General features: G+C 41.5%; 1 protein-coding gene across 1 annotated transcript in view; it reads right to left on the bottom strand.

Annotated features, from left to right (window-relative positions):
* Positions 1-7,595: 7,595 nt before the first annotated feature.
* MBTPS2 (membrane bound transcription factor peptidase, site 2) overlaps positions 7,596-26,305 on the bottom strand; it is a 50,087-nt gene continuing 31,377 nt past the window's right edge. The window contains exons 7-11 of the mRNA XM_069945126.1: positions 11,780-11,960; positions 11,110-11,204; positions 10,773-10,968; positions 9,798-9,873; positions 7,596-8,434 (exon numbers count right to left, since the gene is read on the bottom strand). Of these exons, the coding sequence (XP_069801227.1) occupies positions 8,212-8,434; positions 9,798-9,873; positions 10,773-10,968; positions 11,110-11,204; positions 11,780-11,960 (771 nt within the window). The 3' untranslated portion in view covers positions 7,596-8,211. The remainder of the gene's footprint in view (positions 8,435-9,797; positions 9,874-10,772; positions 10,969-11,109; positions 11,205-11,779; positions 11,961-26,305) is intronic.

The following is a 26,305-nucleotide window of genomic DNA, read 5'->3' as shown; positions in this document are numbered from 1 at the left end:
ATAGTATACCTATACTTCCAAAACAATTTTAAAAACCTGTGTGGTTTTGTTACATTAACCCTTCAGAGTAGTGGCAAGATGACTTCCATGCTTTCAGTGTTGTTAATGAGCTCCTAAGAGTCCTTTCCAATGTTGCTCAGCTAATTTAATATTCTCTTTCAGGGAGCAGTAAAACAGAGGCACACCTACTAATACCGTTTTCTCTATGCCATGTGCTTCTGTATGTCACAGAACGGCCAGTGTCAGAGAAGATCATCCCAGCTGGTATTACAGTACCGGCTGGATGATCTTTGTTTCTGCTGAATTCAGATGCGGGCGCATCTCTGTGCACCCGCATCCAAATTCGCCACTGGTCACAATGGAGTGTGCCGCCGGAGCCACACGCTTCATTGTGTGAACTAACAGGTTCTCTGCGGACGCTATTCAATGAATAGCGGCCTCAGAACACTGACATGTTTTCTATGTCAGTTCTATGGGACAGGAAGAAACTTCTCCCAGTTTCCCAGGATTGGATCCAGCTTTTCCCCGACACCCGGGTTGGAACATCACAGAGCGGAGCAGCACTGTAAGGCCAGCGGCATGATGAGCGGATCACTGATCAAACAAAGCAATTCACTTCATTTAGATCAGCGATTCTCTCATCTCTAATTGAGTCTATGGGACAGGCAGAGGCAGAGGTTGTGTGGCGGAATCCGCTTGAAGTCTCTGAACTATTCTGCACATACCCTAACTAAGGGGTATGATGAGGGGACTATATTCAGGAGACAGCACTGTGTATATAGTAAGAACACAAGTACATGTACTTATACAAGGTCCGGCCCATCAAAAGCAGATACAATAGCACAAGGTACTTATTACACAACATCCAGAATAAAGGGGGAGTGGGTTACTGCATGGTTTGTACCTGTATACTGCTTGTCAGTGTTTATACTTGAAAAAGACCTGCATTGGATCACGTCGTATGAACAAATGTTTATGGATCAACCTAACTTGCCTCTCTACTTCTGCTTTACCTTTACCCTGTAGATCAGAGCTGTGGCAGTACCTGCTCTTTGTCCAAACATCTCTCTCATATAACCAAGTGACTGCTGCAGCCGATCACTGTCCTTAGCAGCCTCCTGCTCTACACTGCTTGCTGGTTTGTAAGCTTATAGGCATATCAGGGAATACTACTGCCATGAAAGGGTCTACTTGGTCTAAAACACGTTATGTAGGTGAAACATGTCAAAATAACATTAATATAAATCCCAGGATCCAAGACTTTGCATCAGAATTGCCTTTACCAGTTTGCTTTCAGAATGTTATATAGATTTGTGATTTACTTATATTTAAAAATCTCAAGTCTTCCCATACTTATCAGCTGCTGTATGTCCTGCAGGAAATAATGTTTTCTTTCCAGTCTGACTTAGCATTCTCTGCTGACATCTCTGTCCAGAGCTGGAAGGGTTTTCTATAAGGATTTGCTGCTGCTCTGGACAATTCCTGACATGGACAGAGGTGGCAGCAGAGAGCACTGTGTCAGACTGAAAACAAAACATCACTTCCTGCGGGGCATACAGAAACTGATAAGTATGGGAACACTTGAGATTTTTAAATAGAAGTAAATTACAAATCTATATAAACTTTATGACACCAGTCGATTTAAAAGAAAAAGATTGTCGCTGGATAACCTCTTTAAAGTTCTGATGCCATCTCTACTTTCAAGTGAGTGGCACAAATGGACCTGGATATCCACATGATGTAACAAAAACTAGATTCATTAGACCAATGTGTACTGAGGAGCACAAAACTGGTAGGCATCTCTATAAATAGACACCCGGAGGTAAGGAACCTGATGGCCACACATATCTTTCCCTAGACATCTATGAGGAAACCTGCAATACACTGCACCCTGGGGGTCCCCACTCCTGGGGTACTTCTGTACCTCACCACTCTCCCTACCTAAAGACCAGATCCAAAGGGTCAGGTCAGCCACAAAGTACTGAAGCTTCCATAATAATATATACTTGCTTTATTAGAACGACCTAAAGAAGATGCTAAATACTTAATAAGTGCCCTTCACATAACATATCCCAGATACACTGTATTACAGGAGCTTAGCCAATTCCATACAAAGCAGAACTGTCTGGAGACGTGCCATCTGTATTTGAAAATAGTTCACAACCTACCAAAGATCGACAATGTCTGATTTAGACCATAGAAAGTGTTTGGCTTTTTTTTTATTTTAAGTTTATTATACAAGATATTCTGGAACATCTACATCAACTACAAAATGAATTGAAACATATGACAGCAGAAATCTAGGTGGAATTTAACAACTGAGGTAGGATTAAGAAAGGCATTACCATCCCCACAATCCATAAAATTACATAATCAGAAACAAATTAACTAAAGTGCAGAATAAAATTCTGTACAACTTCAAAAGATGTCTGGGGCTTCCCATAGAGGACGATTTAGCTACACTAGTGCAAAGATAACATCTGTCATGGATATAATATTCCCCATCCACACACAATGCAGTCAGTTCTGTCAAGATTGAGGCTTATACTCTAATAGAACCCTCTGCATTAGAGATGAGCTCGACTCAAGCTTACTGGAGTCAGATCATTCGGCATATGAATACCAGTGGCTAATGAAGTTGGATGAAGCCCTAAGGAGTCCTGGAAAACATGGCTGTATCCGACAAATGCCGAGTGATGTGACTAGACCATGCTCGGGTTCATCTCTAATCGAGCGAGTTTTACTCATCTCTAGTTACTATCTCTTGCACTAGTTTTGATACATTTTCTATCAGCCTGTGTTCACAAGTGACAGTATCTCGGCATGATTCCACCATCATTTTCCAAGCTATTGGCAAAAATATTAGAGGAAAATTGCAGTATAACAATGTTGGGAGCCACAAAGAAACTGCAAAATGTGAACACAGCCTCAGTACACAGAAACAATCAAGCCTGGTCTGCTACGGGCCTGCCGTAAAGTGAGATGCATGTGCAGATTTTGCAACAAAATGTTATTTCAAATAGAAAAAGGGAATTTTTTCTTACAACAGTAGATGTAGCAGATGAATGCTGGGCAGTACTGTATGTAGCCACACACTTATAGGATTTAACACTTAAATAAAGTCACTATTTTCAATCTATGTAAACATATGAATCTCAAGCATAAAAATACTAATGTGATCGACTGAGAAGTCTCACCAACCTCTCCAAAAAGACAAGAACACATTTTAACAGGTTTTTAATTGGGATATAAGACACTGAAAGCTTTGGGTGAAGTATCAGAAGATAAAAGGAAGAACAAACCATGACTTGCATATCACTAACAGACTTGTTACACAGATAAATTGAAGGCGTCTGGGAACTATGGCCCTAAAGAAATCCCTTAAAGGGAAAATTCTAGCCCGCTGGTATTTTCCCTTAGCGCACAGGGTGCTAAGGATCCTTTTCCTTGTCTGTTAGTTCAGACAGCCCCGCGGGACCGGGAGATGAAGACCTGCGCCCGGACAGGTAATGTATGGTTCTGCTGAAATTCTACCGTAGCAATGCGCTGGTGGCGAACGACGATTTTAGGTCTGAACCTAAATGAACGATCATTGGCTGATCGCTCTCTCTATTCCACGGAGCGATAATATGCTAATTTGGTGTTAAGTGCCCTGGGGGTGGGACTACGACCCTTCTAATGAATATCATTAGAGTGGGCCGGCCCAGTGAACCAAAACACTTAATTAGCGTATGATTTAAACTCCTAATAGCACAGAAACAGTGCTGGGGATCAACATAAGAACCTTACATTTATCCTCAGTGCCCTGTGCGCTATAGGCACATATCAGCAGGATAGATTCTTTCCATTTAAACATATTTAAAATCTATGGAGATGTTTTTCTAATTTTCTATTATATTTTCTGTATTTTTAAATAATAGTGAAATCTTTCATTTTCTATTCTCACTATTAAACTACAGATCATTTCCGGCAGTGTCCTACAACACAGACAGGAGTACAGTGACAGGTGACACTTAGATACACACAATAGCTGTTACTCAAATTTCAATGTTCCCCTACCTATAGAATGACCTCTATAAAAGGTCACTCAGTATGCCCAAAAACCTTTCTCATTCATCTAAATAAGACAGGTCCTGTTTATTGTGCTGATGGTCCATAGGGCTTGTTTATCATACCACTAAATGCTGGTAAAATAACTCAGGTAAGATGGCAGGCCCTAAAATAAAGTTCAAAGAGTTTAATAAAATGAATTACAATTAGAAAATAAAAAATAGATTAGAAAAAAACACCAAAGTTCTATATACAAAATCTATGTGATACAATTACTTTAAAGAGGAATTTTTTTTCAAAGAAATCAACAGGGGTTGTGATTTTTTTGTTTGTTTGTTTGTTTTTTATGTTTATTGAGACAAAATAGACAAGTCTTCACTACACATTACAGCTGCTGCGTGTCCACATTTAGTAGCAGAAACTCTGTTTGGTTTTTTTTAACCCCTTAGGGACGGGGCCCATTTTCATTTTTGCGTTTTCGGTTTTTCCTCCTTGTGTTTAAAAGGCCATAGCACTTGCATTTTTCCACCTAGAAACCCATATGAGCCCTTATTTTTTGCGTCACTAATTGTACTTTGCAATGACAGGCTGAATTTTTGCATTTGGTACACTACGAAACCAGAAAAAAATTCAAAGTGTGGTGAAATTGAAAAAAAAAAACGCATTTCTTTTATTTGGTGGAACTGTGTTTTTACGCCGTTCGCCCTGGGGTAAAACTGACTTGTTATGCATGTTTCACAAGTGGTTACGATTAAAACGATATACAACATGTATAACTTATATTGTATCTGATGGCCTATAAAAAATTCAAACCATTGTTAACAAATATACGTTCCTTAAAATCGCTCCATTCCCAGGCTTATAACGCTTTTATTCTTGGGTCTATGGGGCTGTGTCAGGTGTAATTTTTTGTGCCATGATGTGTTCTTTCTATCGGTACCTTGATTGCGCATATACGACTTTTTGATCGCTTTTTATTACATTTTTTCTGGATTTGATGCGACCAAAAATGCGCAATTTTGCACTTTGGGATTTTTTGCGCTGACGCCGTTTACCGTGCGAGATCAGGAATGTGATTAATTAATAGTTCTGGCGATTACGCACACGATGATAGCAAACATGTTTATTTATTTATTTATTTGTTTACTTTTATTTAAAACCTGGGAAAAGGGGGGTGATTCAGACTTTTATTAGGGGAGAGGCTTTTTACTATAACCAACTTTTTTTTTTTTTTTTTTTTTTTTACACATATACTAGAAGCCCCCCTAGGGGACTTCTAGTATACATACTTTGATCTCTCATTGAGATCTCTGCAGCATAGATATGCTGCAGAGATCAATGAGATAGGAAGTAAACGAGTGCCGAGCCGGGGACGGCGCCATCTTGGACGAGTTCCCGGCCGGCATCAGTAACTAAGATCGCTCCTCTGGGACAACGTCCCGGAGAAGCGATCTCCCCCACTAGACACCAGGGAACGGTTGCCTCCGGTAATCGGAGGCAGCTGTCAACTTTGACAGCTGCCTCCGATTAGCTAATTAGCGGGCACGGCGATCAGACCGCGGCGCTTCAAAGCGGGGTCGCCGCGCGGCCCTGCTTTGAAGTGCTAATGAGGACATATGACGTACGGGTACGTCATATGTCCTTAAGAGGTTAACGTACACAAAAATGTAGTTGACTTCATTGTTGTGTCAGTTTTGATCCCTTTTTTTTTTAATAATGGAAGTCAATGGAAAAATGGATCAAAACAGATGCACACAATGCATCTGTTTGTTTTTTTTCATGGATTTAAAAAAAAAAAAAAAAAAAAAAAGATGAAAAAAACGGATTGCAAAAATGTAGTCTAAACCCAGCCTAACGGTGCCTTTACACAGAGAGATTTATCTGACAGATTTTTGAAGCCAAAGCCAGGAATGGGTTATAAGAGAGGAGAAATTTCAGTCTTTCCTTTATGACCTGTTCTCTGTTTATAGTCTGTTCCTGGCTTTGGCTTAAAAAATCTGTCAGATAAATCTCTCTGTGTAAAGGTACCCTTAGGGTCCTATTACACAGGCTGATGGTGGCCTGATCAATACCTGCTAGATTGGCACTCGTTTACTGGGCCTATTACATGGCCTGATACCATAGCCCTTGCACAAACAGTTAATTCTTTACCTGTCCACGCTCCCAGTCTTCTCCTGCGCTCCTGCACTGAGGAACCTCTCAGCTCAGAGCGTGCGGCGCCAGGATGCATACAGAGAGCAGGAGAAGACAGAGAGCGTGGACAGGTAAAGTATTAACCGTTTGGTCAAATGTCAGCCGAGCATCGCTGATGCTCAGAATTCAGCTTCCCATCCCTGTAAATAGATCTCTGCAAAAGTCACAGAGCTTGCCTAGAAAATGCTCTCATTCTTAGGAATAAGGTCTGGCCCAAAGTATTGTGCCGACAAGAATGTGGTATCCCGTAAAGCATAACTCTAAATGCTGTTAAGATAGTTCAGGCAAGATGGCTGCACCCATAAGGTATGAAAAAAATTCTTAAAAAAAAAATTGGAATCGGAAAATAGAAACAGATTTAGAACCAAGTTCCAAGACTCTGTCTCTGAATAGTAAAAAAAAAAAAAACCTAGACGACACATTCACTTTCAGTCATACAACACTCACAATGACACTTCTCAATCACTCACAATCGAAGCTAAAACCTTTTTAAATTCTTGTAGAACAAAAGGCTACCTGGAAAAAATCATTGATGTAAATGAGGATAACTGTTAAATCACATGAAGGCTATATGCTCGCCCCTTCACTTTGCTATGTCTTAGAACAGTATATTCACCCTGCAGCAGCTGTGCCCAGAAATGTGCAGCAGAATGAGGGGGTGGGGGTGTTCGTGGTTGTACTATGAGACCTCCATTTGCAACATTTGTAAATTTACTTACAGTATATAACATCTGAAATCTCTATTTGCGACAAACGCTGCCGGCTTCAAGACGAGAAGTGCGTTTTAGGAGCTTAGATGGTGTTAATACAGACAACATTTACATATTTTACAGTATTTTAGCATGGAGCCGCCTTTAATATTTTGTTTTAAAAAATGTGGCAAAAAAACTTACATTATAAATATTTGGTGCTAAAACTACCACTGCTCATAAAGACAATGATATGAAGGACCATAGAGTCCCTGCGGCTCCATACACTCTATGTAGGTTATGGAAATCTAAGCAATATTTCTGTACAGTAGGGTCCCAATAACTTCCATGGGAACAGATTCAGGTATGGTAGAGCTCCTTCTTACACCTACAACATATTGATGGTCATCAATATCAGAATGGTAGGGTGCTGACACCTGGCAATCATGCTGTGTTACTGCAGTACAGCTTCTATTTAAGTGAATGGGAGCAGAGCTGCAGCAACTCATCAAGGCCACTGTATAGTGAACAATGCCACCTACTTCTGTCTGTGTTTCTCTGTGTATTGCAGAGAAGCCACTGTATAGAAAACAATGCCACCTACTTCTGTCTGTGTTTCTCTGTGTATTGCAGAGAAGCCACTGTATAGAGAACAGTGCCACCTACGTCTGTCAGTGTTTCCCTGTGTATTGCAGAGAAGCCACTGTATAGAGAACAGTGCCACCTACGTCTGTCAGTGTTTCCCTGTGTATTGCAGAGATGCCGCTTGGGGGAACAGTTGATCAGTAGAGTGCTGAGTGCTGCCACCTCAGTGACTGGTGTTTCTATCCTAGGGCTAGGCCATGAATATGTTGTGACCAGAAAACGACTTTGACACTAATATAAGACAGAAAGATATAGACACAGGACCTTACAAAATGCTACATGATAAATGCTATAACAATACAGACTGTAGGAGGAAATATCTCCCGTGTACTCAGAAAAGAAACCATATTCACATTCAAACATATAGAAAAGGAGGACACTAGTGATCATGGGGTATTGGTGGTACAATATTGCATTGTCTGTAACATAAGTCAGGCCCCTCGCTTGTCACTGAACGGTTTCCATTAGTGCAGTCCGCATGTTTCTGTTCACAGACTCAAGATCCTGGCAATTTTTGGTCACATATCACACACTCCAACTATAAAAAAAATAGGAACTGAAGAAAAGTGCAGTCAAGCCCATCACAAGGAGAAGGATTATTCATTGCAGATGTTCCAGAGGCTAGGACATGTGGCTACCGGGCTGTCACCATCCAAAGTCCCAGGACCACATTAGCTGTTAACAGAATACTGCCTGCTAGAAGAATGAAAAACCCCAAAAGTTCTCGGTTCTCCTTCTCTACTATGAGAGAACTCAGCGTGGCTTCCAGGAAAGAGTTTAATATCCACTGTCCATCCAGGGCAAAGCAAGGAACAGCATTGATCACTGCCAGTGCCCCCGAGAGAGAAATCACATATCTAGGAGGAATTAAGGAAGCAAAGAGAAATATGTACAGAGAAATACCCATCACATAAGACACACCATAATAGCCAGGAGTCTGATATTACTTGCTGCCATACAGCTTCCTTCCTACATCACTCCTGATTCTAAGGGGCCTATTCTACAGACCGCTAATCGGCCCGACAACGATCAGCCGATGATCAATTCATCGGCTGATTGTTTATTTAGGGTCAAACCTAAAATCATCGGGCACCGACAATGCATCGCTGCGTGGAATAGCGTGGCGGACGGCCGACGATTTCACAAGCAGCATACATTACCTAAGAATGTTGCAGGGCTTCTCCTGCGCTCCTCTTCCTCCCGGTCCCGTGCGCAGCAGCAGCTTCTGTGCGGCCTGTCTGAGCTTACAGAACGCTAAGCCAATCACTGGCCAGGACCGCCGCGGCCAGTGATTGGCTGAGCAGCCTGTCAGCTGAGACAGGCCGCACAGAAGCTGCTGTCCGCTGCTGTCCGCACGGGAGGAAGAAGGAGCGCAGGAGAACACCTGCAACATGGATAGGTAATGATGTCCCTGCAGCCATTGCTAAATGATTATCGAGCCATGGAATAGGCCCAGTAAACGAGCAGATCGGCGCTCGTTTACATTATTTATTTATTTTTATTTTACAATCAATTGTAAAGTAACTTAACACTAAAAGTAATTCATTCTGTATTTACAATACAGGAAAATTCTGCCCCTGGGACCTGGTTACATGCCCAATGATGCAACTGTATTGCATTGCACACACAGCAGTGTATGTATTTGACACTTAAGAACTAATGTAATCCATCTCAATTACACTGCTTCTATTGAAGTCTGTACGATCAGGTTCCCATCACAATTGCACCTCCCAAGGCACATATACATCAGCAACCTGTAAATACGGGATGCTGACATATAGAAGCATAGACAAGCTGAGGCCATGTTGACTTCATTGGCCCGAATGCAATCAACTAGTGACCACGATGGATAATTTCCTGCTTGTATTCATGTATATTTTAAGCATGGTGCACTGCAGTTTTATGTCCTAGTAATAACACGTATATATGTTCGAGAAATGACCCAAACATAGTCACTTGTTGACTACATTCGGGCCATTGAAGTCAATGATCCTGTGCACACATATATCGGAAACCCATTTTGACAGGTTGTCGACATATGGGTTGCATGGACATCATAATTGTGGTGTGAACCCACCCTAACTAATGTGGCGTTTCTCTCTCAGAGAACAAGTACCTACTTGCTGTATAATACCAAAAACTGCCCAAAAAGTCGCAATTATATATATTTTAAATTATATATCCTCTGTTTGGTTACCAATACTGCACTTAAAAGGATACTTGCAGAAGGTCTCTATTACCACTGGAAGGTTGACACTCAGAAACTTGTATCGAGGAATGAAGCTGCTCAGGCTCACTGTGGGAAAAAGATGACTGCCATTACCCTCCATGCATGTGTATTATATACGTAGCTTACTTTTATATTGTTCCAACATATACATCACAATGGAGTTTACACAAATTAAGGTAATATTACATATATTGATTGTATCCTTAAAACTAGCCAGTAGGCAGGTAACTGGGGTTGTAAGTAAACACAATGCTTGATAAGGCTTCTCATCATAATTTCCGGCATAAATTTTTTAATTACAATAGTCCTCTCTGTCGGTAAGATATAAGCCCTTTGGTTAATATCCAAATGAGGCTCAAGTGTCCAGGGGGCGTTTTCCTGCATGGCATGAGTCCAGGTAAGTTCAGCCCACGTCCTTTTATTCACCGCCCTGCAGCACGCTTGCATTCGCCTACCATGTTTAACTGACAGCCACTGGACAAAGACTATATGGGCTGGACTTACCTGGGCTGATGCTCCATGCTGGGGAACTGCCCCTGGACTTCAGTGTGATTTATATATTAGCAAAAAAAAACGTATATTTTCGAGAGTACTATTGAAATTTAAGAAAAAAAAACAGCACCTCTTGTTCCCACATAATGCAGGCAGCCACCAATTCCAGACTAGGTAGTCGAAATCTTGTCTTTGTACCTGGCCACACAATAAATTTGTGAACCCTTTGAACCACCCCTGATGCTGTTGGACTCTTTCTACACACTAGTACTTGATTCAAGTAATAAAAGAGTGTCATAGCACTGCAGGGCTTTTAAATAGAGTATACTGTCATTTCTTTATGTAATCTGAAGTTTCCAATGGTATGGACACTTTAGGAAAGAGGCATCAGCTAAAATAAATGTAATAAGCATCCATTAACACTGTAGGATTGTAGGATGAACCCTTTAAACTTTAGTGTTATATTTGCTCACCTCCGTATTCTAGATGTGCAGAATAACCTATGAATAACATATCTAGTTGAGGAGGATGCTTCACTCTGATCAGGCGAGTCTGATTCTCTATCGATGGAATGGCACAGACACTGTTAGCAGCTGACTTCTGGCAGTCTGAATTAGACTGACACTCTGGACTGGATTGGATTGCTTTCCTTGCTGCCAGACAAGCATACTGTAAGTAAGGACACAAAGACCACAGGTTACAACATCTTACATGTGAAACGGTTAGTGCATTTGCTCGTTCACTATTTATGTCAGTAATATCTGTAAACTGAAGTACATGACCTATCTATTACATCCAGTATAGGTTTACCTGCTGACTGTACCCATGGACATTGTAGGTAAAGCAGACGTCAGAAAAACTGTTGTTACTGCAACACTCTACAGATCCATCCAGCCGCCTGTACACTGAAAAGGAAAGAAATCAGCAAGAATAATTTCTATGGAGTACAAGTAGATATTTTCTTATGTCCAACAAAAGAACATGTACCCTGACTAGTGAGACCTTACTTTGCTTGCCATTTCTCTTTCCTTAAAGGGGTTCTCCAATTTAAAATACTATTGGACTGTCCTCAGGATTGAAGTAAAAAGGGAGCTGAGCAGCAGTAACCCAGAGCCACCACTGCACAGAGCCTGATGTGCACTGTTACCTGAGCACCGCAGCTTGCCTGTACACCTGATCGGAGGCGGTGTTTGGTGTCAGCAGAGGATAAGCTTTATTTCCAAAAATAGTTCCATTCTTGCCCATATCATATGTCTAGTATAGCAGCAACATACTATATGGGTAAGAGTGACACTCCTAAAAAAAAGAAAAAAAAGACTGCTGCTTTTGTCCAGTCACAGCTCAGCTTTTATTTTACCAGAGCAATGTGAGAAATTAAACCTGAGATGTGATTGGTTTCTACAGAAACAAAGAGAATCTTGCGGCTGGGTAGATCTCCCCCATTGATGATACTAAGCAGTGCTATGGATTGCATCTGTACCTCTGCTGGGGAAGTGTAGCTGTTGTAGAGCTGCGGAGCTTATACAGAAGCCTGTTTGGGGCTTCATGGAGATGTCGGTCAGACATTTATGCCAGTCATCTACACTTCTCACTGGACAGTCCTGGATTTGGGTTACGATATCTCGAACAAATAAACCTCTTGGTCCACTTGCTGGAGATTCCTTTGAAGAGGAAGAAAGGAAAGCCATGGATTACACATTACTCTATGAAGCACACATGATAAGGTTCCTGTACTGTAAGTTCTCTATGGTTAATAACCACTCAGCACCCAACATTAGATTCCTCCAAGCACAATGTGAGAGTGTAGCTTAGCATTAGTACTAAGCCTAAAACAGCAAAGAAATGACACGGCTGTAAACAATGGCTTTACACAAACAAATCTGCAGCCTATCCACTTGTGTGAACACACCCTAAAGGTTCCTATAGGTTTTTATATTGAATGTAAAATAAAAGCATGGCATTTTAGTAAACAGATCTACATCTATATGATTTACGGTAGCAAATAACATAACCTGCACCGCCGCCAGAAACATGAGCTACAGAAATTGTTTGGTCTAGCCTTATGAAATAAAAATAATAAAGTAAACGGCTCCAAGTATATTCTGACATTATAACATCCATCCATCAGCTCTGCAGTAGATACCTGTACACCGAATAAAATGACAGTTCTGGAAAACTCAAAAATGACAGGAGGGCAGAGAGGTGAGGGAACATAAAGTATACTTACCTATCCTCGTACCCTTAGCGTGGCTCTCGCTGGCAGCCGCCAGCCTCCTGCAGTGACATTTATACTGTAGAAGTCGGGTAAGTGATGTACCCAGGTGTTGGCCAGCGGCTGCCAGAGTTACCTGGGGGCTGTGCCATTGGGGCACAGGGACAGGTAAGTACATTTTGTGTATTATGCTCCCATTACCTCCTGCCTTTGTGTCATTCTTTTAGCTTCCTTTGCTATTTCTTCTAAAAATATATTTATTTACTAACCATTGGGTGTTACTAGCTGGAGGTGTGTCCCTTTGTGTGCTGATTGTATTAGACTGTGTAAGGAACCCATTCCTTTAACAAAGGGAAAGGCCACATCAACAAAAAGTGGAGTCTAGGAATAGATGGTTTTGAATTGTTACTTTACAGGGAAAACATTACATACAAGGCAACGGTGTAAACTAATCCTCCATGCTAAATATGTATAATTTCCTTTTTTGTCCCATGTTGCTCCCTATTTGCCCCTTCACAGTGTGGGTGCCCAGTAGCAGCCCATGAGGATTGCAGAATACAGTTTCCATTCTGCATTGCTGGCATGTTTTCCCCCCTGTATTCCCCTGGCTGCTAAAGAGTGAGTCTCTAAACTCGTATTATGATCTTCTCCCTTGCTGCAAAGCCTCTGTCATGCCCGTACCTGTCCTGCGCTCAGCACGACCCTTGGCTTGTGGTGTGCGGCTGAGACTGCATCGGTAGTCAGGTTGTGTTTGTATTTTGTTTTTGTATTGATCTGAACACTGTCCTACACTTTCTACCTCAGTAATTGCTTTCCTTACCACACCCTGTTTCCTACAAACTTCCCTCCTGTGACTTTACGGTTAACCGTGTTTTACTTTGGCGATTTCTGTGACTGTCAGGTCTCCCTGACTGTCAGCGTGTTTGGTTATTAGGTGTCTGTGGTTTGGAGATCAGGGGAATGGACCAATCACGTTCTGGACTAGACCCCTGATCTACCATATAACCTCTCCAGCCAGTTAACCCTTTGCTGGCTATTAGACTAGGTTCCTAGCAAGCTAAGCATCCCTGTTTTTATTTCAGGCTTTCCTGACCCCTGCTTTTGCTATCTGACTATCCATTGTTATGTGACCTCGGCTATTGCGACCCTACAATTCTTAAGGATTCTGATTGTGTAATACGCTACCCGTTTGGTTTGACTTGACTTGCTTACTTCTCTTAATTGTTTGTTTGTCTAGTCCGCGTTTCAAGTATTTTAAGTCAGGGACAGTCGTTCAGTTGCCTGCAAACATACATAAGTAGGCAGCACTTCATACACGTGAATCCCTGGCTTGAGAAAGGTATAAACCAAAATGTTGCTGTGCGAAAATATAAAGGATTCACATATATAAAGTGCTGAGGCGGAGCCGTTGGACCCAGGCCGTGGAGACGTGCACTCGGGATTTTGTAAGATACCAGATACTGGTGCTGTTTCTGACTTTTTATTTGGTTTTAGCAAACAAAAAGATTTTTTAACAATAGAAAAATAGTACAGTAGAAATCAGAAAAACAATCATGTACTGATAGTATGCCATCTGAATTGTGCAGCAGAAAGATCAGGCAGCTCATGACACATATCTCCAACACTTATATTCTCATAGATATTAGGAAAAAACAAAAGGAAAACAGATAGAGGAAAACCCAACAGTGTACACTTGTGCCATGCGAAGAAGAATCTCGTATCAGATAATGAAGTACAGTGGGTAACAGAAGTTTAGAAAGAAACAATGAACTCCAACAATTAAAGCAGTTATGTCTAGTGGTATAAAGTCATATTACAACGCCTACTTTTTTAAGCAGAACCTGGACAGGGTTCCTACAACATTCCCATAAGGCTCTCGAGGGATAACCTGCCATGTCTATCCAACGTTCCCAATTTTTGATTTTTTTTTTTCAAACTTGTGTGAACACTTTCTCTTAATAAAGACACCTTTCTTCATTCTATTCATTTTGGTGATAAACTCCTGCACAGTGTAGGTATCCTCAATATTAGGGATCTAAGATCCCAAGTAGGCAAGCTTTCGGTTCCATGGGTGTCTGACTTGTCTTTTCTAGTTGCCTGCAGTCACTGTGAGGCAAGTAAGCAGGCACAGTGGGCGGTTCACAGTCTGTGTCCACCCTGTCCCTTCCCTGATCGAATACCAGCAGCAGTACCGTGACAGCCTATCACAATAATTCCGAGTTCCCTTAATCTATTATTTCATAGATAAGCCGCTCACCTTCCTATAACTCCTGGCACCAAGCATGTGCAGCCAGCAAGCGTATGTTGGGTTACAAGTCTTAACTCTAGGGATAGATAGATAGATAGATAGATAGATAGATAGATAGATAGATAGGTAGATAGGTACAATCACATGATAAGTGGAGATTTTTTCTTTGTACTGCATACATTTAATTTTTGTATACCAGAATATCCCTTGAAGAGACTTTGCCACTTCCTATACTACAGTAAATAGAGAATAGCTTAAAAAACCCTGATTCCAAGTTTAAGGGTACAAACCCACACACCGTATACGCAGCAGATACGCAACAAATACACAGCATATTTGATGGTGCAGATTTGATGCTGTGTTCAGTTATTTAGATCTAATATGCTGTGTATATGCTGCGTATTCACTGCGTATTTGCTGCGTATCGCAGCAATAAATACGCTGCATATACGGTGTGTGGGTTTGTACCCTAAAAGTTTTATCGTTTGACTTACTTGCATTGTCCCGGAGTAAGCCTAGAAACAAAGAAGTCTCTGAGATCCTCCCCATTATATTGCCACGCTTAGTACACTCCCCATTATATTGCCACGCTTAGTACACTCCCCATTATATTGTCACGCTTAGTACACTCCCCACTATATTGCCACGCTTAGTACACTCCCCATTATATAGCCAAGCTTGGTACACTCCCCATTATATTGCCACGCTTAGTACACTCCCCATTATATAGCCACGCTTAGTACACTCCCCATTATATTGCCAAGCTTAGTACACTCCCCATTATATTGCCACGCTTAGTACACTCCCCACTATATTGCCACGCTTAGTACACTCCCCATTATATTGCCACGCTTAGTACACTCCCCATTATATAGCCAAGCTTGGTACACTCCCCATTATATTGCCACGCTTAGTACACTCCCCATTATATAGCCAAGCTTGGTACACTCCCCATTATATTGCCACGCTTAGTACACTCCCCATTATATAGCCACGCTTAGTACACTCCCCATTATATTGCCAAGCTTAGTACACTCCCCATTATATTGCCACGCTTAGTACACTCCCCACTATATTGCCACGCTTAGTACACTCCCCATTATATTGCCACGCTTAGTACACTCCCCATTATATAGCCAAGCTTGGTACACTCCCCATTATATTGCCACGCTTAGTACACTCCCCATTATATAGCCAAGCTTAGTACACTCCCCATTATATAGCCAAGCTTAGTACACTCCCCATTATATTGCCACGCTTAGTACACTCCCCACTATATTGCCACGCTTAGTACACTCCCCATTATATTGCCACGCTTAGTACACTCCCCATTATATAGCCAAGCTTAGTACACTCCCCATTATATTGCCAAGCTTGGTACACTCCCCATTATATAGCCAAGCTTGGTAGTCCTCTTAATGCACCAGCTGCAGCACATGCCCTATTTTCCGGCTTAGAACAAAAGCATGTAACTGAATAGAAAAGATAAAAATTACAGATTTAGAATAGGCATCTTTTAACCGATTTACTGATTATTGACGTTTAGAAGGGTTTTTTTTCCTTTTTTTTCCAGAGATGACATTTTCCAGTCCATTGTCCAAGCAATAGACGTCATCCTTAGTAATAGTTGATACATGTTAAATCTCTTTGGACAATAAAAAATACTTCTGCTAAAAAGAAATTCCTTCCTTTCATATAAACATCCGAGTACATTCCCAAAGGGAAACTGTCAGCAGTAACTTCTGTGGGAAAGAAACTGAAGCTACTAAGTGGATGGTAGCTGAAGTAAGCAGAATTGGTTTCTAATAAGAACCTGAAAAATGTCAGCAGTCATGCTGGTTACACAGACGTGATTACAGGCCAGCATACTGATGTCATCTGGGCATTGGGTGGTGTTAGTGTAAACCAGGGGATATACAATTGCATGCTATGCATTATGTTAGAAAATGACAGCTGCAACCCCTCATTGTGTAAGAAATCCTGCTAATCCTAAAAGCAAAGATTGTGGCATCCAGACTGATAGGACAGATACAAATGGCTCACGCTTTATCTTCATCATTACGGATATGAAGTCATATCCAATAGGTGATAGGTAGCCCCACCTTCGGCTATCTCCAGAACCAGGACCCTGTGATCCCCACCCTAAGGCAGTCACCACATCCATGCAGAAAACAGATACAGATACTTACTCTATTCACTGCTATACAAGTAAATAAAGTGAGAGAGTTGCATGTGTGGTCACCTTTCTATCCATCCTTTACCATACCACGCAGTACCAGTCAATTTCCCCAGTTCTGGCAAAGGTGCAGATCCCACAGGTTGGACCTAAATACATGAGACCTTTATGGCATTACCTGTGGATATACAGTACCATAATGGTCTATTCCATATACCAGCATGGGTATTTTGGACCAATATTTTTTATATGTTGCTGTGGCTAAAATAAAAAAAGGAAGGGTTTAGTCACCTACCTGGATCCCCACAGATCCCTTGTAACGTCATCAAGTACCCCACTCTGCAGTTACTGCCAATCACCTGACAGCAGACAGGACACTGATGTGGCTGTCACTTAACCACAATAGTGTCCATGGCTGGGAAGGACCCAGGTACGTGACTATGCTTTATTTATTGCAATCCCAGCAAGAAAAAGGTTATATGCCCTAAATACCCCTTTAGGGTGCCTTCACATGTACCATATCGCAGCAGATATCACGCTGAAAATTCTGCTGTCATACTGTTAGCCACGGCTTGCTTAACTCAGCAGTTACTAGGCTCACAAGCAAATATATTACCTACATTACCCGTTCCGTCTTGCTCCTCCGGCTTCCAGGTCACCTGCTGTCCCGCTCAGCCAACCTGTGGCTACAGTGGGACAGGGCACTGACTGAGCAGAACATTAGGGAGCATGAGAAGCAAGCCAGAGCGCAGACAGGCAATGCATTAGCTTGTTAGCCCGCCAGATGCAGTTAAGTAGGCTGTGGCTACGTTCTTGCAGCGGAATGAAAATCCACTGTGAATGTAGAGCCCATAGGCCGTAGGAGTACACAGTATGGCAGCAAATTTAGCTGTGGAACTCACAGCGTGAAATCCACTGCAATACTGTGCATGTGAAGGCACCCTAAAGCAATTCCTTTTGGTCTGAAGAGTTAAAAAATTATATATAAAAAAATATATACATATATATTAGTGACATTTACAATATTGACCTTTACATGGATCCTATTCTGCCCCACATTGTAAACATGAAGCATGGATCGGGGTGTGACAGGACGTTGCAATCGGAAAGAATACCACAGCTGTCCATTTATTCCTAATAAGAACCTTTGCATGCGGCCTCAGCATGAAGGCTGGTGTAATCACAGCCATCATGGATGGGAACACTAAATTAAACATAGTTAGACTACATGCACCATTTTTTGCATGCATTATCCAGCATGCATGTTCCTCTATTTGTACTGTATGCATTTTTTCCCCTGCTGACTACATATAGCAGACATCAGCCTGTAGTCAGCTAATGTGCTAATACCTACAGACGTTTGTGAATCAGTCAATATCTATAGTCTGGGGGGAAGGGGGCGCAAGTGGAAATCTCCTGCACTGACTATTAATCCTTTTAAGGAGCAATAATTTATGGATTTTGCTCCTTAGGGAATAGGCTAAACTAACATGTTCCAAGCCTTTAGAATTTGCTTTAATGAAAGTGGATACTATACATTAATATACAGCACAGAATTTCATGTCCATATTGGCATATAATAAGCTTCGGATTCTGTAAGGTTCTGCAGGGATTTCAAAATTATGTTCCAAAAGGACTTGTCTACTTAATAAACCGACGACACTGATCCTTGGTTATATACCGCCCCCTTATTCCTTACAGGGACTATACTCAGTGACATACAAAATACTGGGCTCCAGGTCCTGTCCATCCGCAGTTCACTAGCTTGTTCCTAATGGAAAGTACTGTAAGTGTTTCATCACCGCCAAGTAGGACTGCAGAGCAATCATTAAAGCCTACAGTGATCCGCATCCTCAGCACAACACATCTGTGCACAGCAGTTGCCAAGCAATCCACAAGTAAATCCTTAGGGCTTTAAAGAAAAAAAAAACACAGAAAAACTGACAGTAATAACATGAGCACAAACCGGAATGAATGTCTATGGTCCGCCCACTCATACAAGAAATCATGAAGTGTGTCCCATTACTCAATATACTATACATTGTCTCATTACAGCCGCTGTCCCATGATACCAGATTCATTTCCTCTATTAGATGTGGCTAAAAAAAATTACAATTATTGAATTAAAGTCATTTAAGAAATTTTTTTTTTCCTGTTTGTAGAAATTTCAGTTGCATACTTGTTATAGCACCCCCTGGTGTTATTTGGATTCCCCTTCAGAACGTCCATGTCCATGGCTGGTGAGAAGAAACCTCTCATGTGTATCAATTCTCACTGAGCTAGCCTGTACAATAGTAGAAGTCACTTTGTTGCCCGTGTACAACCGGATCCAGGTGTCTGACTGAGCTAGCGTTCATGTGTGATTACCTACAGAATTCTCCAACACAACGTCACCAAACAGATGCTGGGCAGAGAACTAAAACACAGCTCTGCTCAAATAAATGGAGCTCTCCCAGTCGGAGGAGGCTAAGCAAAAGTCAAAAGGACTACCGCACTGTAGAGCGATTATTGGCCAGATAGGTCGTACAATTGTCAAGCCATGTAATAGGCTCAGTAAGCTAGGGGATTGACTTTTCCTTATTTTGGGACGTTATTCAGTCTTCATTCTAGGAATTAGCATGGGCCCCACAGTAAGATGTATACACTCCTTTATTGTTGTCGCTTGCAGTAGGGTTAGCAATAGGTGGGCCCTTCTGCACACACATTTCTATGCCTGCATACAGAGAGATGAGTAGACACTACACTGGATGCAGCTCCATTTTCATTTGTAGTTACAAAGAGCAACGATATCAGCACTGTCCTAGCAATAGGAACCCGTATAAAGAGCTCAGCGTGACACTCCCATATGCAATAACCCTCGACCACTCGTGGTGCTCTGCTTTAAAAGTCCAGCAATATCTTGACAATTGAGAATATAGTGAAGGCGGCACTCACCAGTATCGGTTAAAATATGCTTTATTGGGACAGTAAAGGCATCAGCAATCAGGTCGGCCGAGAAGCATTTCACACGTGCTCTGTAATTTCTGTGGAAAGCACCTATTACTGATGCCTTTACTGTCCCAATAAAGCATCTTTGAACCGATAATGGTGAGTGCCGCCTTCACTATATTCTCTATTGTCAAGGTATTTTCACTTGTCACTTCCCTAAGATGCCTGTTCCTCCAGTCAGCGTATCCCATAATGGGGAAGACGCAAAGAGAAGTAACAGTCCACTAGTAAAAGTTCATGAAAGATGTATGTATATAGCAAGAGAGAGGGAGAGGTATTATTAAATAATAAAGCACTTGACTTGGGCTGCATGGGTTGTCTGCCATGTTGATTCCTATCCCCCCCTCCCGCCATATGGTTTTCCTACTGCAGCGCCTCTTTCCTATGATGCCTTTGACTTTGCAGAGACAGAGGGGTCAGAGTCTTATGACTGCACTTGCTCTGAGTCCTATGAGCTCAGCAAGTCATAGATCAGTAACATTGTTCCAAGTGATAGGACTAATAACACAGAGCTCTGGCGTGTGGGAGAGAGCAGTGTGACAGCATGACAGGGGACACATTACAGAATCTGCATACAGAAGAGATGGGCAGTATAATAAGGGAGGATGTAGAACTACAGCTAAATAGTATATGGACTCACCTACTATTCTATATCCGAATACAAAGAAGATGTTCAAGCAAGTGGGTCCTTTAAAAGTACATCACTCCATATAGGAATACCCCTTTAAGTTTCAGCCTGCAGTCTTCGTTCCATCATTTTTTTTAAGACCCTTGATACACAGTTTGCAGTCTCTTTCTATGTGGGTGTGTCCTCCCAAAAATACACATTTTCTCCCTGCTCATTCTCCTGATCAGTGGGGGGATTCAGCAGTGACACCCCCCCCTTAAACACACCAATCAAAACTTCTGACGTGTCCCTGTAACGTCAAAAGGTTTTATTACTGATGGGTACACAATGTTCACACAAGGTTTTTTGATGCATAAATATGGCAGTATTTTGACAACGGTGGCCATAAATAATGATGAGCGTGCTATTTGTGGCCGTAATTATCAAAATACAGACTAAAAAAAATGTGTGAACAAAACCTTAAAGTAGCTGAGCAGAATTCTGTTTTCGTCATTAGATATCAGTAATAAAACTTACAACCTGGGAACTGTATTTGTTGTTTACTTACATAAAGTCCATATATCATTTAGAAATATCTATACAATATGGTATCAATGTCTGATCGGCAGAAGGTCCACCAGTGGAAAAACACTATTAGGCTATGTTCACACAACGTTTTTTTCAGCTCCATTTAAAATGAGTCTAAAATAACAGACGTTTTTCGAAGCCTGGCATCCCCTTAGTGCAATGACGGGTGTTTGCACATTATCTTAGTTTGGGGTTACTAATGGCCTTTGGTTGTGACTTAATTGAAAAATCCATTAAATTTAATAGTAAAAACGGAGAAAGAACGGTGACAAAAGAAGAACTGTGTGTGAACAACTAATAAAAAACGTCCGCTATTTGCAAAAAACGCCCGAAAATAATGTTCATGTTCATTATTTTGATGTCTGCTGCAAAAACGTCAGTTTTTCAATGCATTGTGTGCATAGGACGTCCGTTTTCCCATTGACTTCAATGCAATTGCATTGAAGTCAGTTAAATTGCTGCAAAAACGGACGTCTTTTTAAATAGCGAAATCGGATGCTTTTTCTCCATTTTTGACATTGTGTGAACATAGCCTTAGGCCATCGGCAACAACGGCCGTAGTTTTACCTAGTATGAACATAGCCTTAATGATAATGATAATATAATATACATAACAATTGATTGCATAACTGCTTACCCTTTTACTGTAACACAGTCATGTAGTGAGTCAATAGTATGTGGTTAACCCATCTATATTTCTGAAGAAATGGCTAATTCTTTATTCCAGTGACCTATTGACATTATCCATAGATAGCACAGCACACACTGTCAGTGTGACAGACATATACAGTATGCTATGAATCAGGGGTTAATGCTGGAGATACTGAAATAAATGTCAGCACCAGCAGGAGGCCCAGCAGTGTACCTGGCTCAGGACGGATTATGGATAAGCAGTTTTATTAGTCAAAGGATCATTGGAGTAAAAAAGGTCTTTATTCAGCACAGAATTACAAAGTCAAATAGCCATATGAGAGAGCACGAAACCTGATCATATCTTTTATGCTGGATTTTAGGTCAATGACACTGCAGGTCAATAGTGGGATCTGTTCAAAATTCAGTATGAAACATTAATGAGGTTTTTTATATCATGGAAAAATGAGAATGTAAAAATGTGCCGTAATAGTATAATCCAGTCCTGTGCTTTAACTCTACATGTCAGCCATAGTTTCATATAATTAAGAAAAAAAAAAAGAATATCCTGGATTTGTTCAAAGCTATAATAGCAGTGCTTTGCCAGGGATACATAGTAGAGGGATGGTAAGAGAATAAGTTAGAGAAGTAATTTGCTGTCTGATCAGTCCCTTAGACATGTCAGAGATATGACCCTGACCCTACGTGTACTGGCCTATTATACAATCATTGTATGTTACGTGTTGGGTTTGAGCAGAGTCTGGTAACCCGGCAGCACTCTCGGAGGCTGCTTTGGTCAGTTTGTTCAATGTTCTTACTAACGTGTTTTAAATAGCAGAAACAATGGCCCTGTTTGCCTGTTGCAGTTTTGTGTACTGATGATAGTAATAATTTATGATGTAAACAAGAGCAACCACATGTCTGTATTTCACGTATGCTACACAAGTTTGGATTGATATGGATGGAGCTTTTGTTTTAAAGCGACTCTGTACCCACAATCTGACCCCCCCAAACCACTTGTACCTTCGGATATCTGCTTTTAATCCGAGATCTGTCCTGGGGTCCGTTCGGGAGGTGATGCAGTTATTCCAGCCCTGTGTCAAATTGGCGTGGCCTAGAATACCCATGTCCTAGGATTACGACGCCCCTCCGTCCCTCCTCATCATTAGGAATGCCCCTAGAACAATTTGTCCTAACTATCACCTGTGTGACCACTGCATGTGTTGGATCAGTAAGGCACATAAGCAGTGTTCTGACAGGTTGTGAATAGAAAAAATCCTGCCTGGGGGCATTCCTAATGATGAGGAGGGCAGGGAGGAGGGATGAAGGGGCGGTGCAGTCCTACGGCACACACAATCTAGGCCACGCCAATTTGACAAAGAGCTGCAAGTTTAAAAGTTGTTTTTTAGGACAATAACTGCATCACCTGCTAAACGCACCCCAGGACAGATCTTGAATTAATATATGACCCCCCAAACAGACGGTACAATCGGTTTGAGGGGGTCAGATTGTGGGTAAAGAGTCGCTTTAAAGAATTCTTTAATAATAGTGACATTTTAATGGTCCTGGATCAATTTTCCTTAGGCTGGGTTCACGCTACGTTTATGCAAAAAAATGGATGAAAAAAAAAAAACTGATGTGTGCATCCATTTTCTTTTTTTTTTTTTTACTGGGTGTCCCTCCCAGTAATATATGTTTGATCCAAGATGCCTCAAGCTCTCATGTAACTGGCTGCAGTGATTACATGTCCATGAAGAGAGACTAAAATGAAGAGATTGGCAGAGGAACCAGGAGTCCAAATAGGAGCAGCAGGGAATCGGTAAGGTGAGTACCACTACTTTTAACAATTTACAACATACTGAGCTTTTAAAAAAATGTGACTTGATTGGACACATGGCAATATATTAACCCAGAACTGATCATGTTAATGTTTAAAATATCCTACAACACAAGCTTTTTGGTTGACTTTTCTGGATAACATCTGTGCCATATTCTAATAAACTAAAAGGACCATTGACCACAAGGTCTCTTAAAAATCTTTATTCTCATACACTAAAACTATTGTACTGTCAATCATGAAGTGATAGAATTTTAAGTTGTACTACTTATTAATTTTCCAAGTTTTCCCAAGGGGATGTCAGTCTCTGTTGCAGATACACAGCCTTTTTTGGTTCTAGAGCTCTACTGACGGATGCAATAAAAATGTGGATTCTTAAAACTGTAACACTTTATAGTCCTGTAGGGAAGTCCAAGGACATAGCATCTTTTTAACCATTTCCTCTGAGGTGGCACTCTGAATGGCATTACTAATAACTGCAGCACTCTGTTGGCATCCTCCTGGTGCTATTAAAGGAGATGTCCTGTGGATAATAAAATACGGCAGCCGGCAGGGGGGAAATTGATTACAAGTAGAGATGAGCGAACCTCGGACATGCTCGAGTCCACGCGAACCCGATTTTTCGGCATTTGATTAGCGGTGGCTGCTAATACTGGATAAAGCTCTAAGGTTGTCTGGAAATGGATGGATGTCATGAATACAGCCTATGACTATATCCATGTTTTCCACATAGCCTTACGGCTTTATCCAACTTCAGCAGCCACCGCTAATCAAATGCCGAACGTTCGGGTTCAGATGGACTCGAGCATGCTCCAGGTTCACTCATCTCTAATAACAAGTACTAACTTACCTCTCCCTGTGCCCCGCCGGAAGGCATTTTCCAACCCAGGTTGTGATGTCATGACTCAGGGAAAAAGGCGGTCCCTGCTGATGGACTGGCTGCTTAGCCAATCAGAGCAGCCAGTCCATCAGCCGAATCATGACATGTCAGCTCCAGAGATCCTAGAGCCCAGAGGGAGTCCCGCTGCTCACCACGGGCACGGAAAGAGTTAGTACTTGTAATCTATTACACGGAGCAATGGTAGCAGATCATTGCTATTCAAGTCGTTTGTCTTTCAACATGCTGAAAGACAAAGATCAGCCAACATCGCGTATGTTGGCTATTCGTTCCCTTTTATTACACAAAGAAATTATCGGCCATAATAGCTGATAATTGTCAAAATACATCCTATAATAGCTTTGTGTAATCAAGACCTTCAGGTAAAGAGACTGGGAGGAGCCTAGTGGAGCAGAACTGCACATTAGGAAAACTTGTTTTCTATTAAAATAATAATAATAATAATAATAAATTTATTTGTATAGCGCCAACAGATTCTGCAGCGCTTTTTTTTTCTATGCATACAGTACAGAGGTACATAATACGCTGTTAAATTGGAATAAATAAGTACATAGTTAATAAAAATACCAAAAAAAATACAAAATACAGAGTATAGACGAGACCTGCTCGTTGGAAAAGTACATTAAAAGTTATATAGATGTGTCTATATAATGTATTACCGTATCTGTACGGTTCTGCCACACTGGTAGCTGTTTGAAATCCAGGAAGTGAAGAAAAATGGCCTCTGTGCCAATCCACATTGTGTCCTGCTCCCATTGCTATCCCCCCTTAGGAGACAAATCTTCAATGCCTCTGTCTCACATTGTGTGTGTTTGCTGAGCACAGGCTGATGATGCAGACGGGGGCAGATGTGATGTCACAGGAGGCTTGGCTGGATGCCCCGATCCCCTGAATGATTTACTATCTCTGACCGGCCAGAAGAAGCTGCTGCAACTTCATTGAATGTGCAGAACTCTGCAGTGAAATTAGGGCTATGTTCACACATGTTGGAGAGTCATTGCAGTACTGCAGCGTATTCACAAAAATGATGCAGTAACACAAATAAATGATGCTAAACAGCACAGAGTATCAGAGCTGGCACTGCCAATCCCACCTGCACCAAAAACAAGGTATAAACAGTATATCCCATGTAAGATAATATCAGATAAAGTCCTTATTGTGGGGCTCCACTTAAAAGGCAAAAGATGCTTGATCATAATACGTGCGTGGAGATAAGAACGGAAAAAATTTAAATTAAATTAAAAAAGTTAATTCCAATATCAGCGTTACAGGTAGTAACAGTGCGCTGTGTTGTGTTACAGGTAGAGAATATAGTGGTGTCTAGTGTTACAGGTAGAGAATACAGCGTGCTGTCTGGTGTTCCAGGTAGAGAATACAGCGTGCTGTGTGGTGTTACAGGTAGAGAATACAGCTTGCTATGTAGTGTTACAGGTAGAGAATACAGCGTGCTGTGTGGTGTTACAGGTAGAGAATACAGTGTGCTGTGTGGTGTTACAGGTAGAGAATACAGCTTGCTATGTGGTGTTACAGGTAGAGAATACAGCGTGCTGTGTGGTGTTACAGGTAGAGAATACAGCGTGCTGTGTGGTGTTACAGGTAGAGAATACAGCGTGCTGTGTGGTGTTACAGGTAGAGAATACAGCATGCTGTGTGGTGTTATAGGTAGAGAATACAGCGTGCTGTGCGGTGTTACAGGTAGAGAATACAGCGTGCTGTGTGGTGTTACAGGTAGAGAATACAGTGTGCTGTGTGGTGTTACAGGTAGAGAACACTGTGCTGTGTGGTGTTACAGGTAGAGAATACAGCGTGCTGTGTGGTGTTA

The sequence above is a fragment of the Dendropsophus ebraccatus genome, chromosome 11 (assembly GCF_027789765.1).
Source record: "Dendropsophus ebraccatus isolate aDenEbr1 chromosome 11, aDenEbr1.pat, whole genome shotgun sequence".
NCBI lineage: Eukaryota > Metazoa > Chordata > Amphibia > Anura > Hylidae > Dendropsophus > Dendropsophus ebraccatus.
The sequence above is the reverse complement of the archived record's forward strand: the minus strand, read 5'-3'. Positions and strand labels throughout refer to the sequence as shown.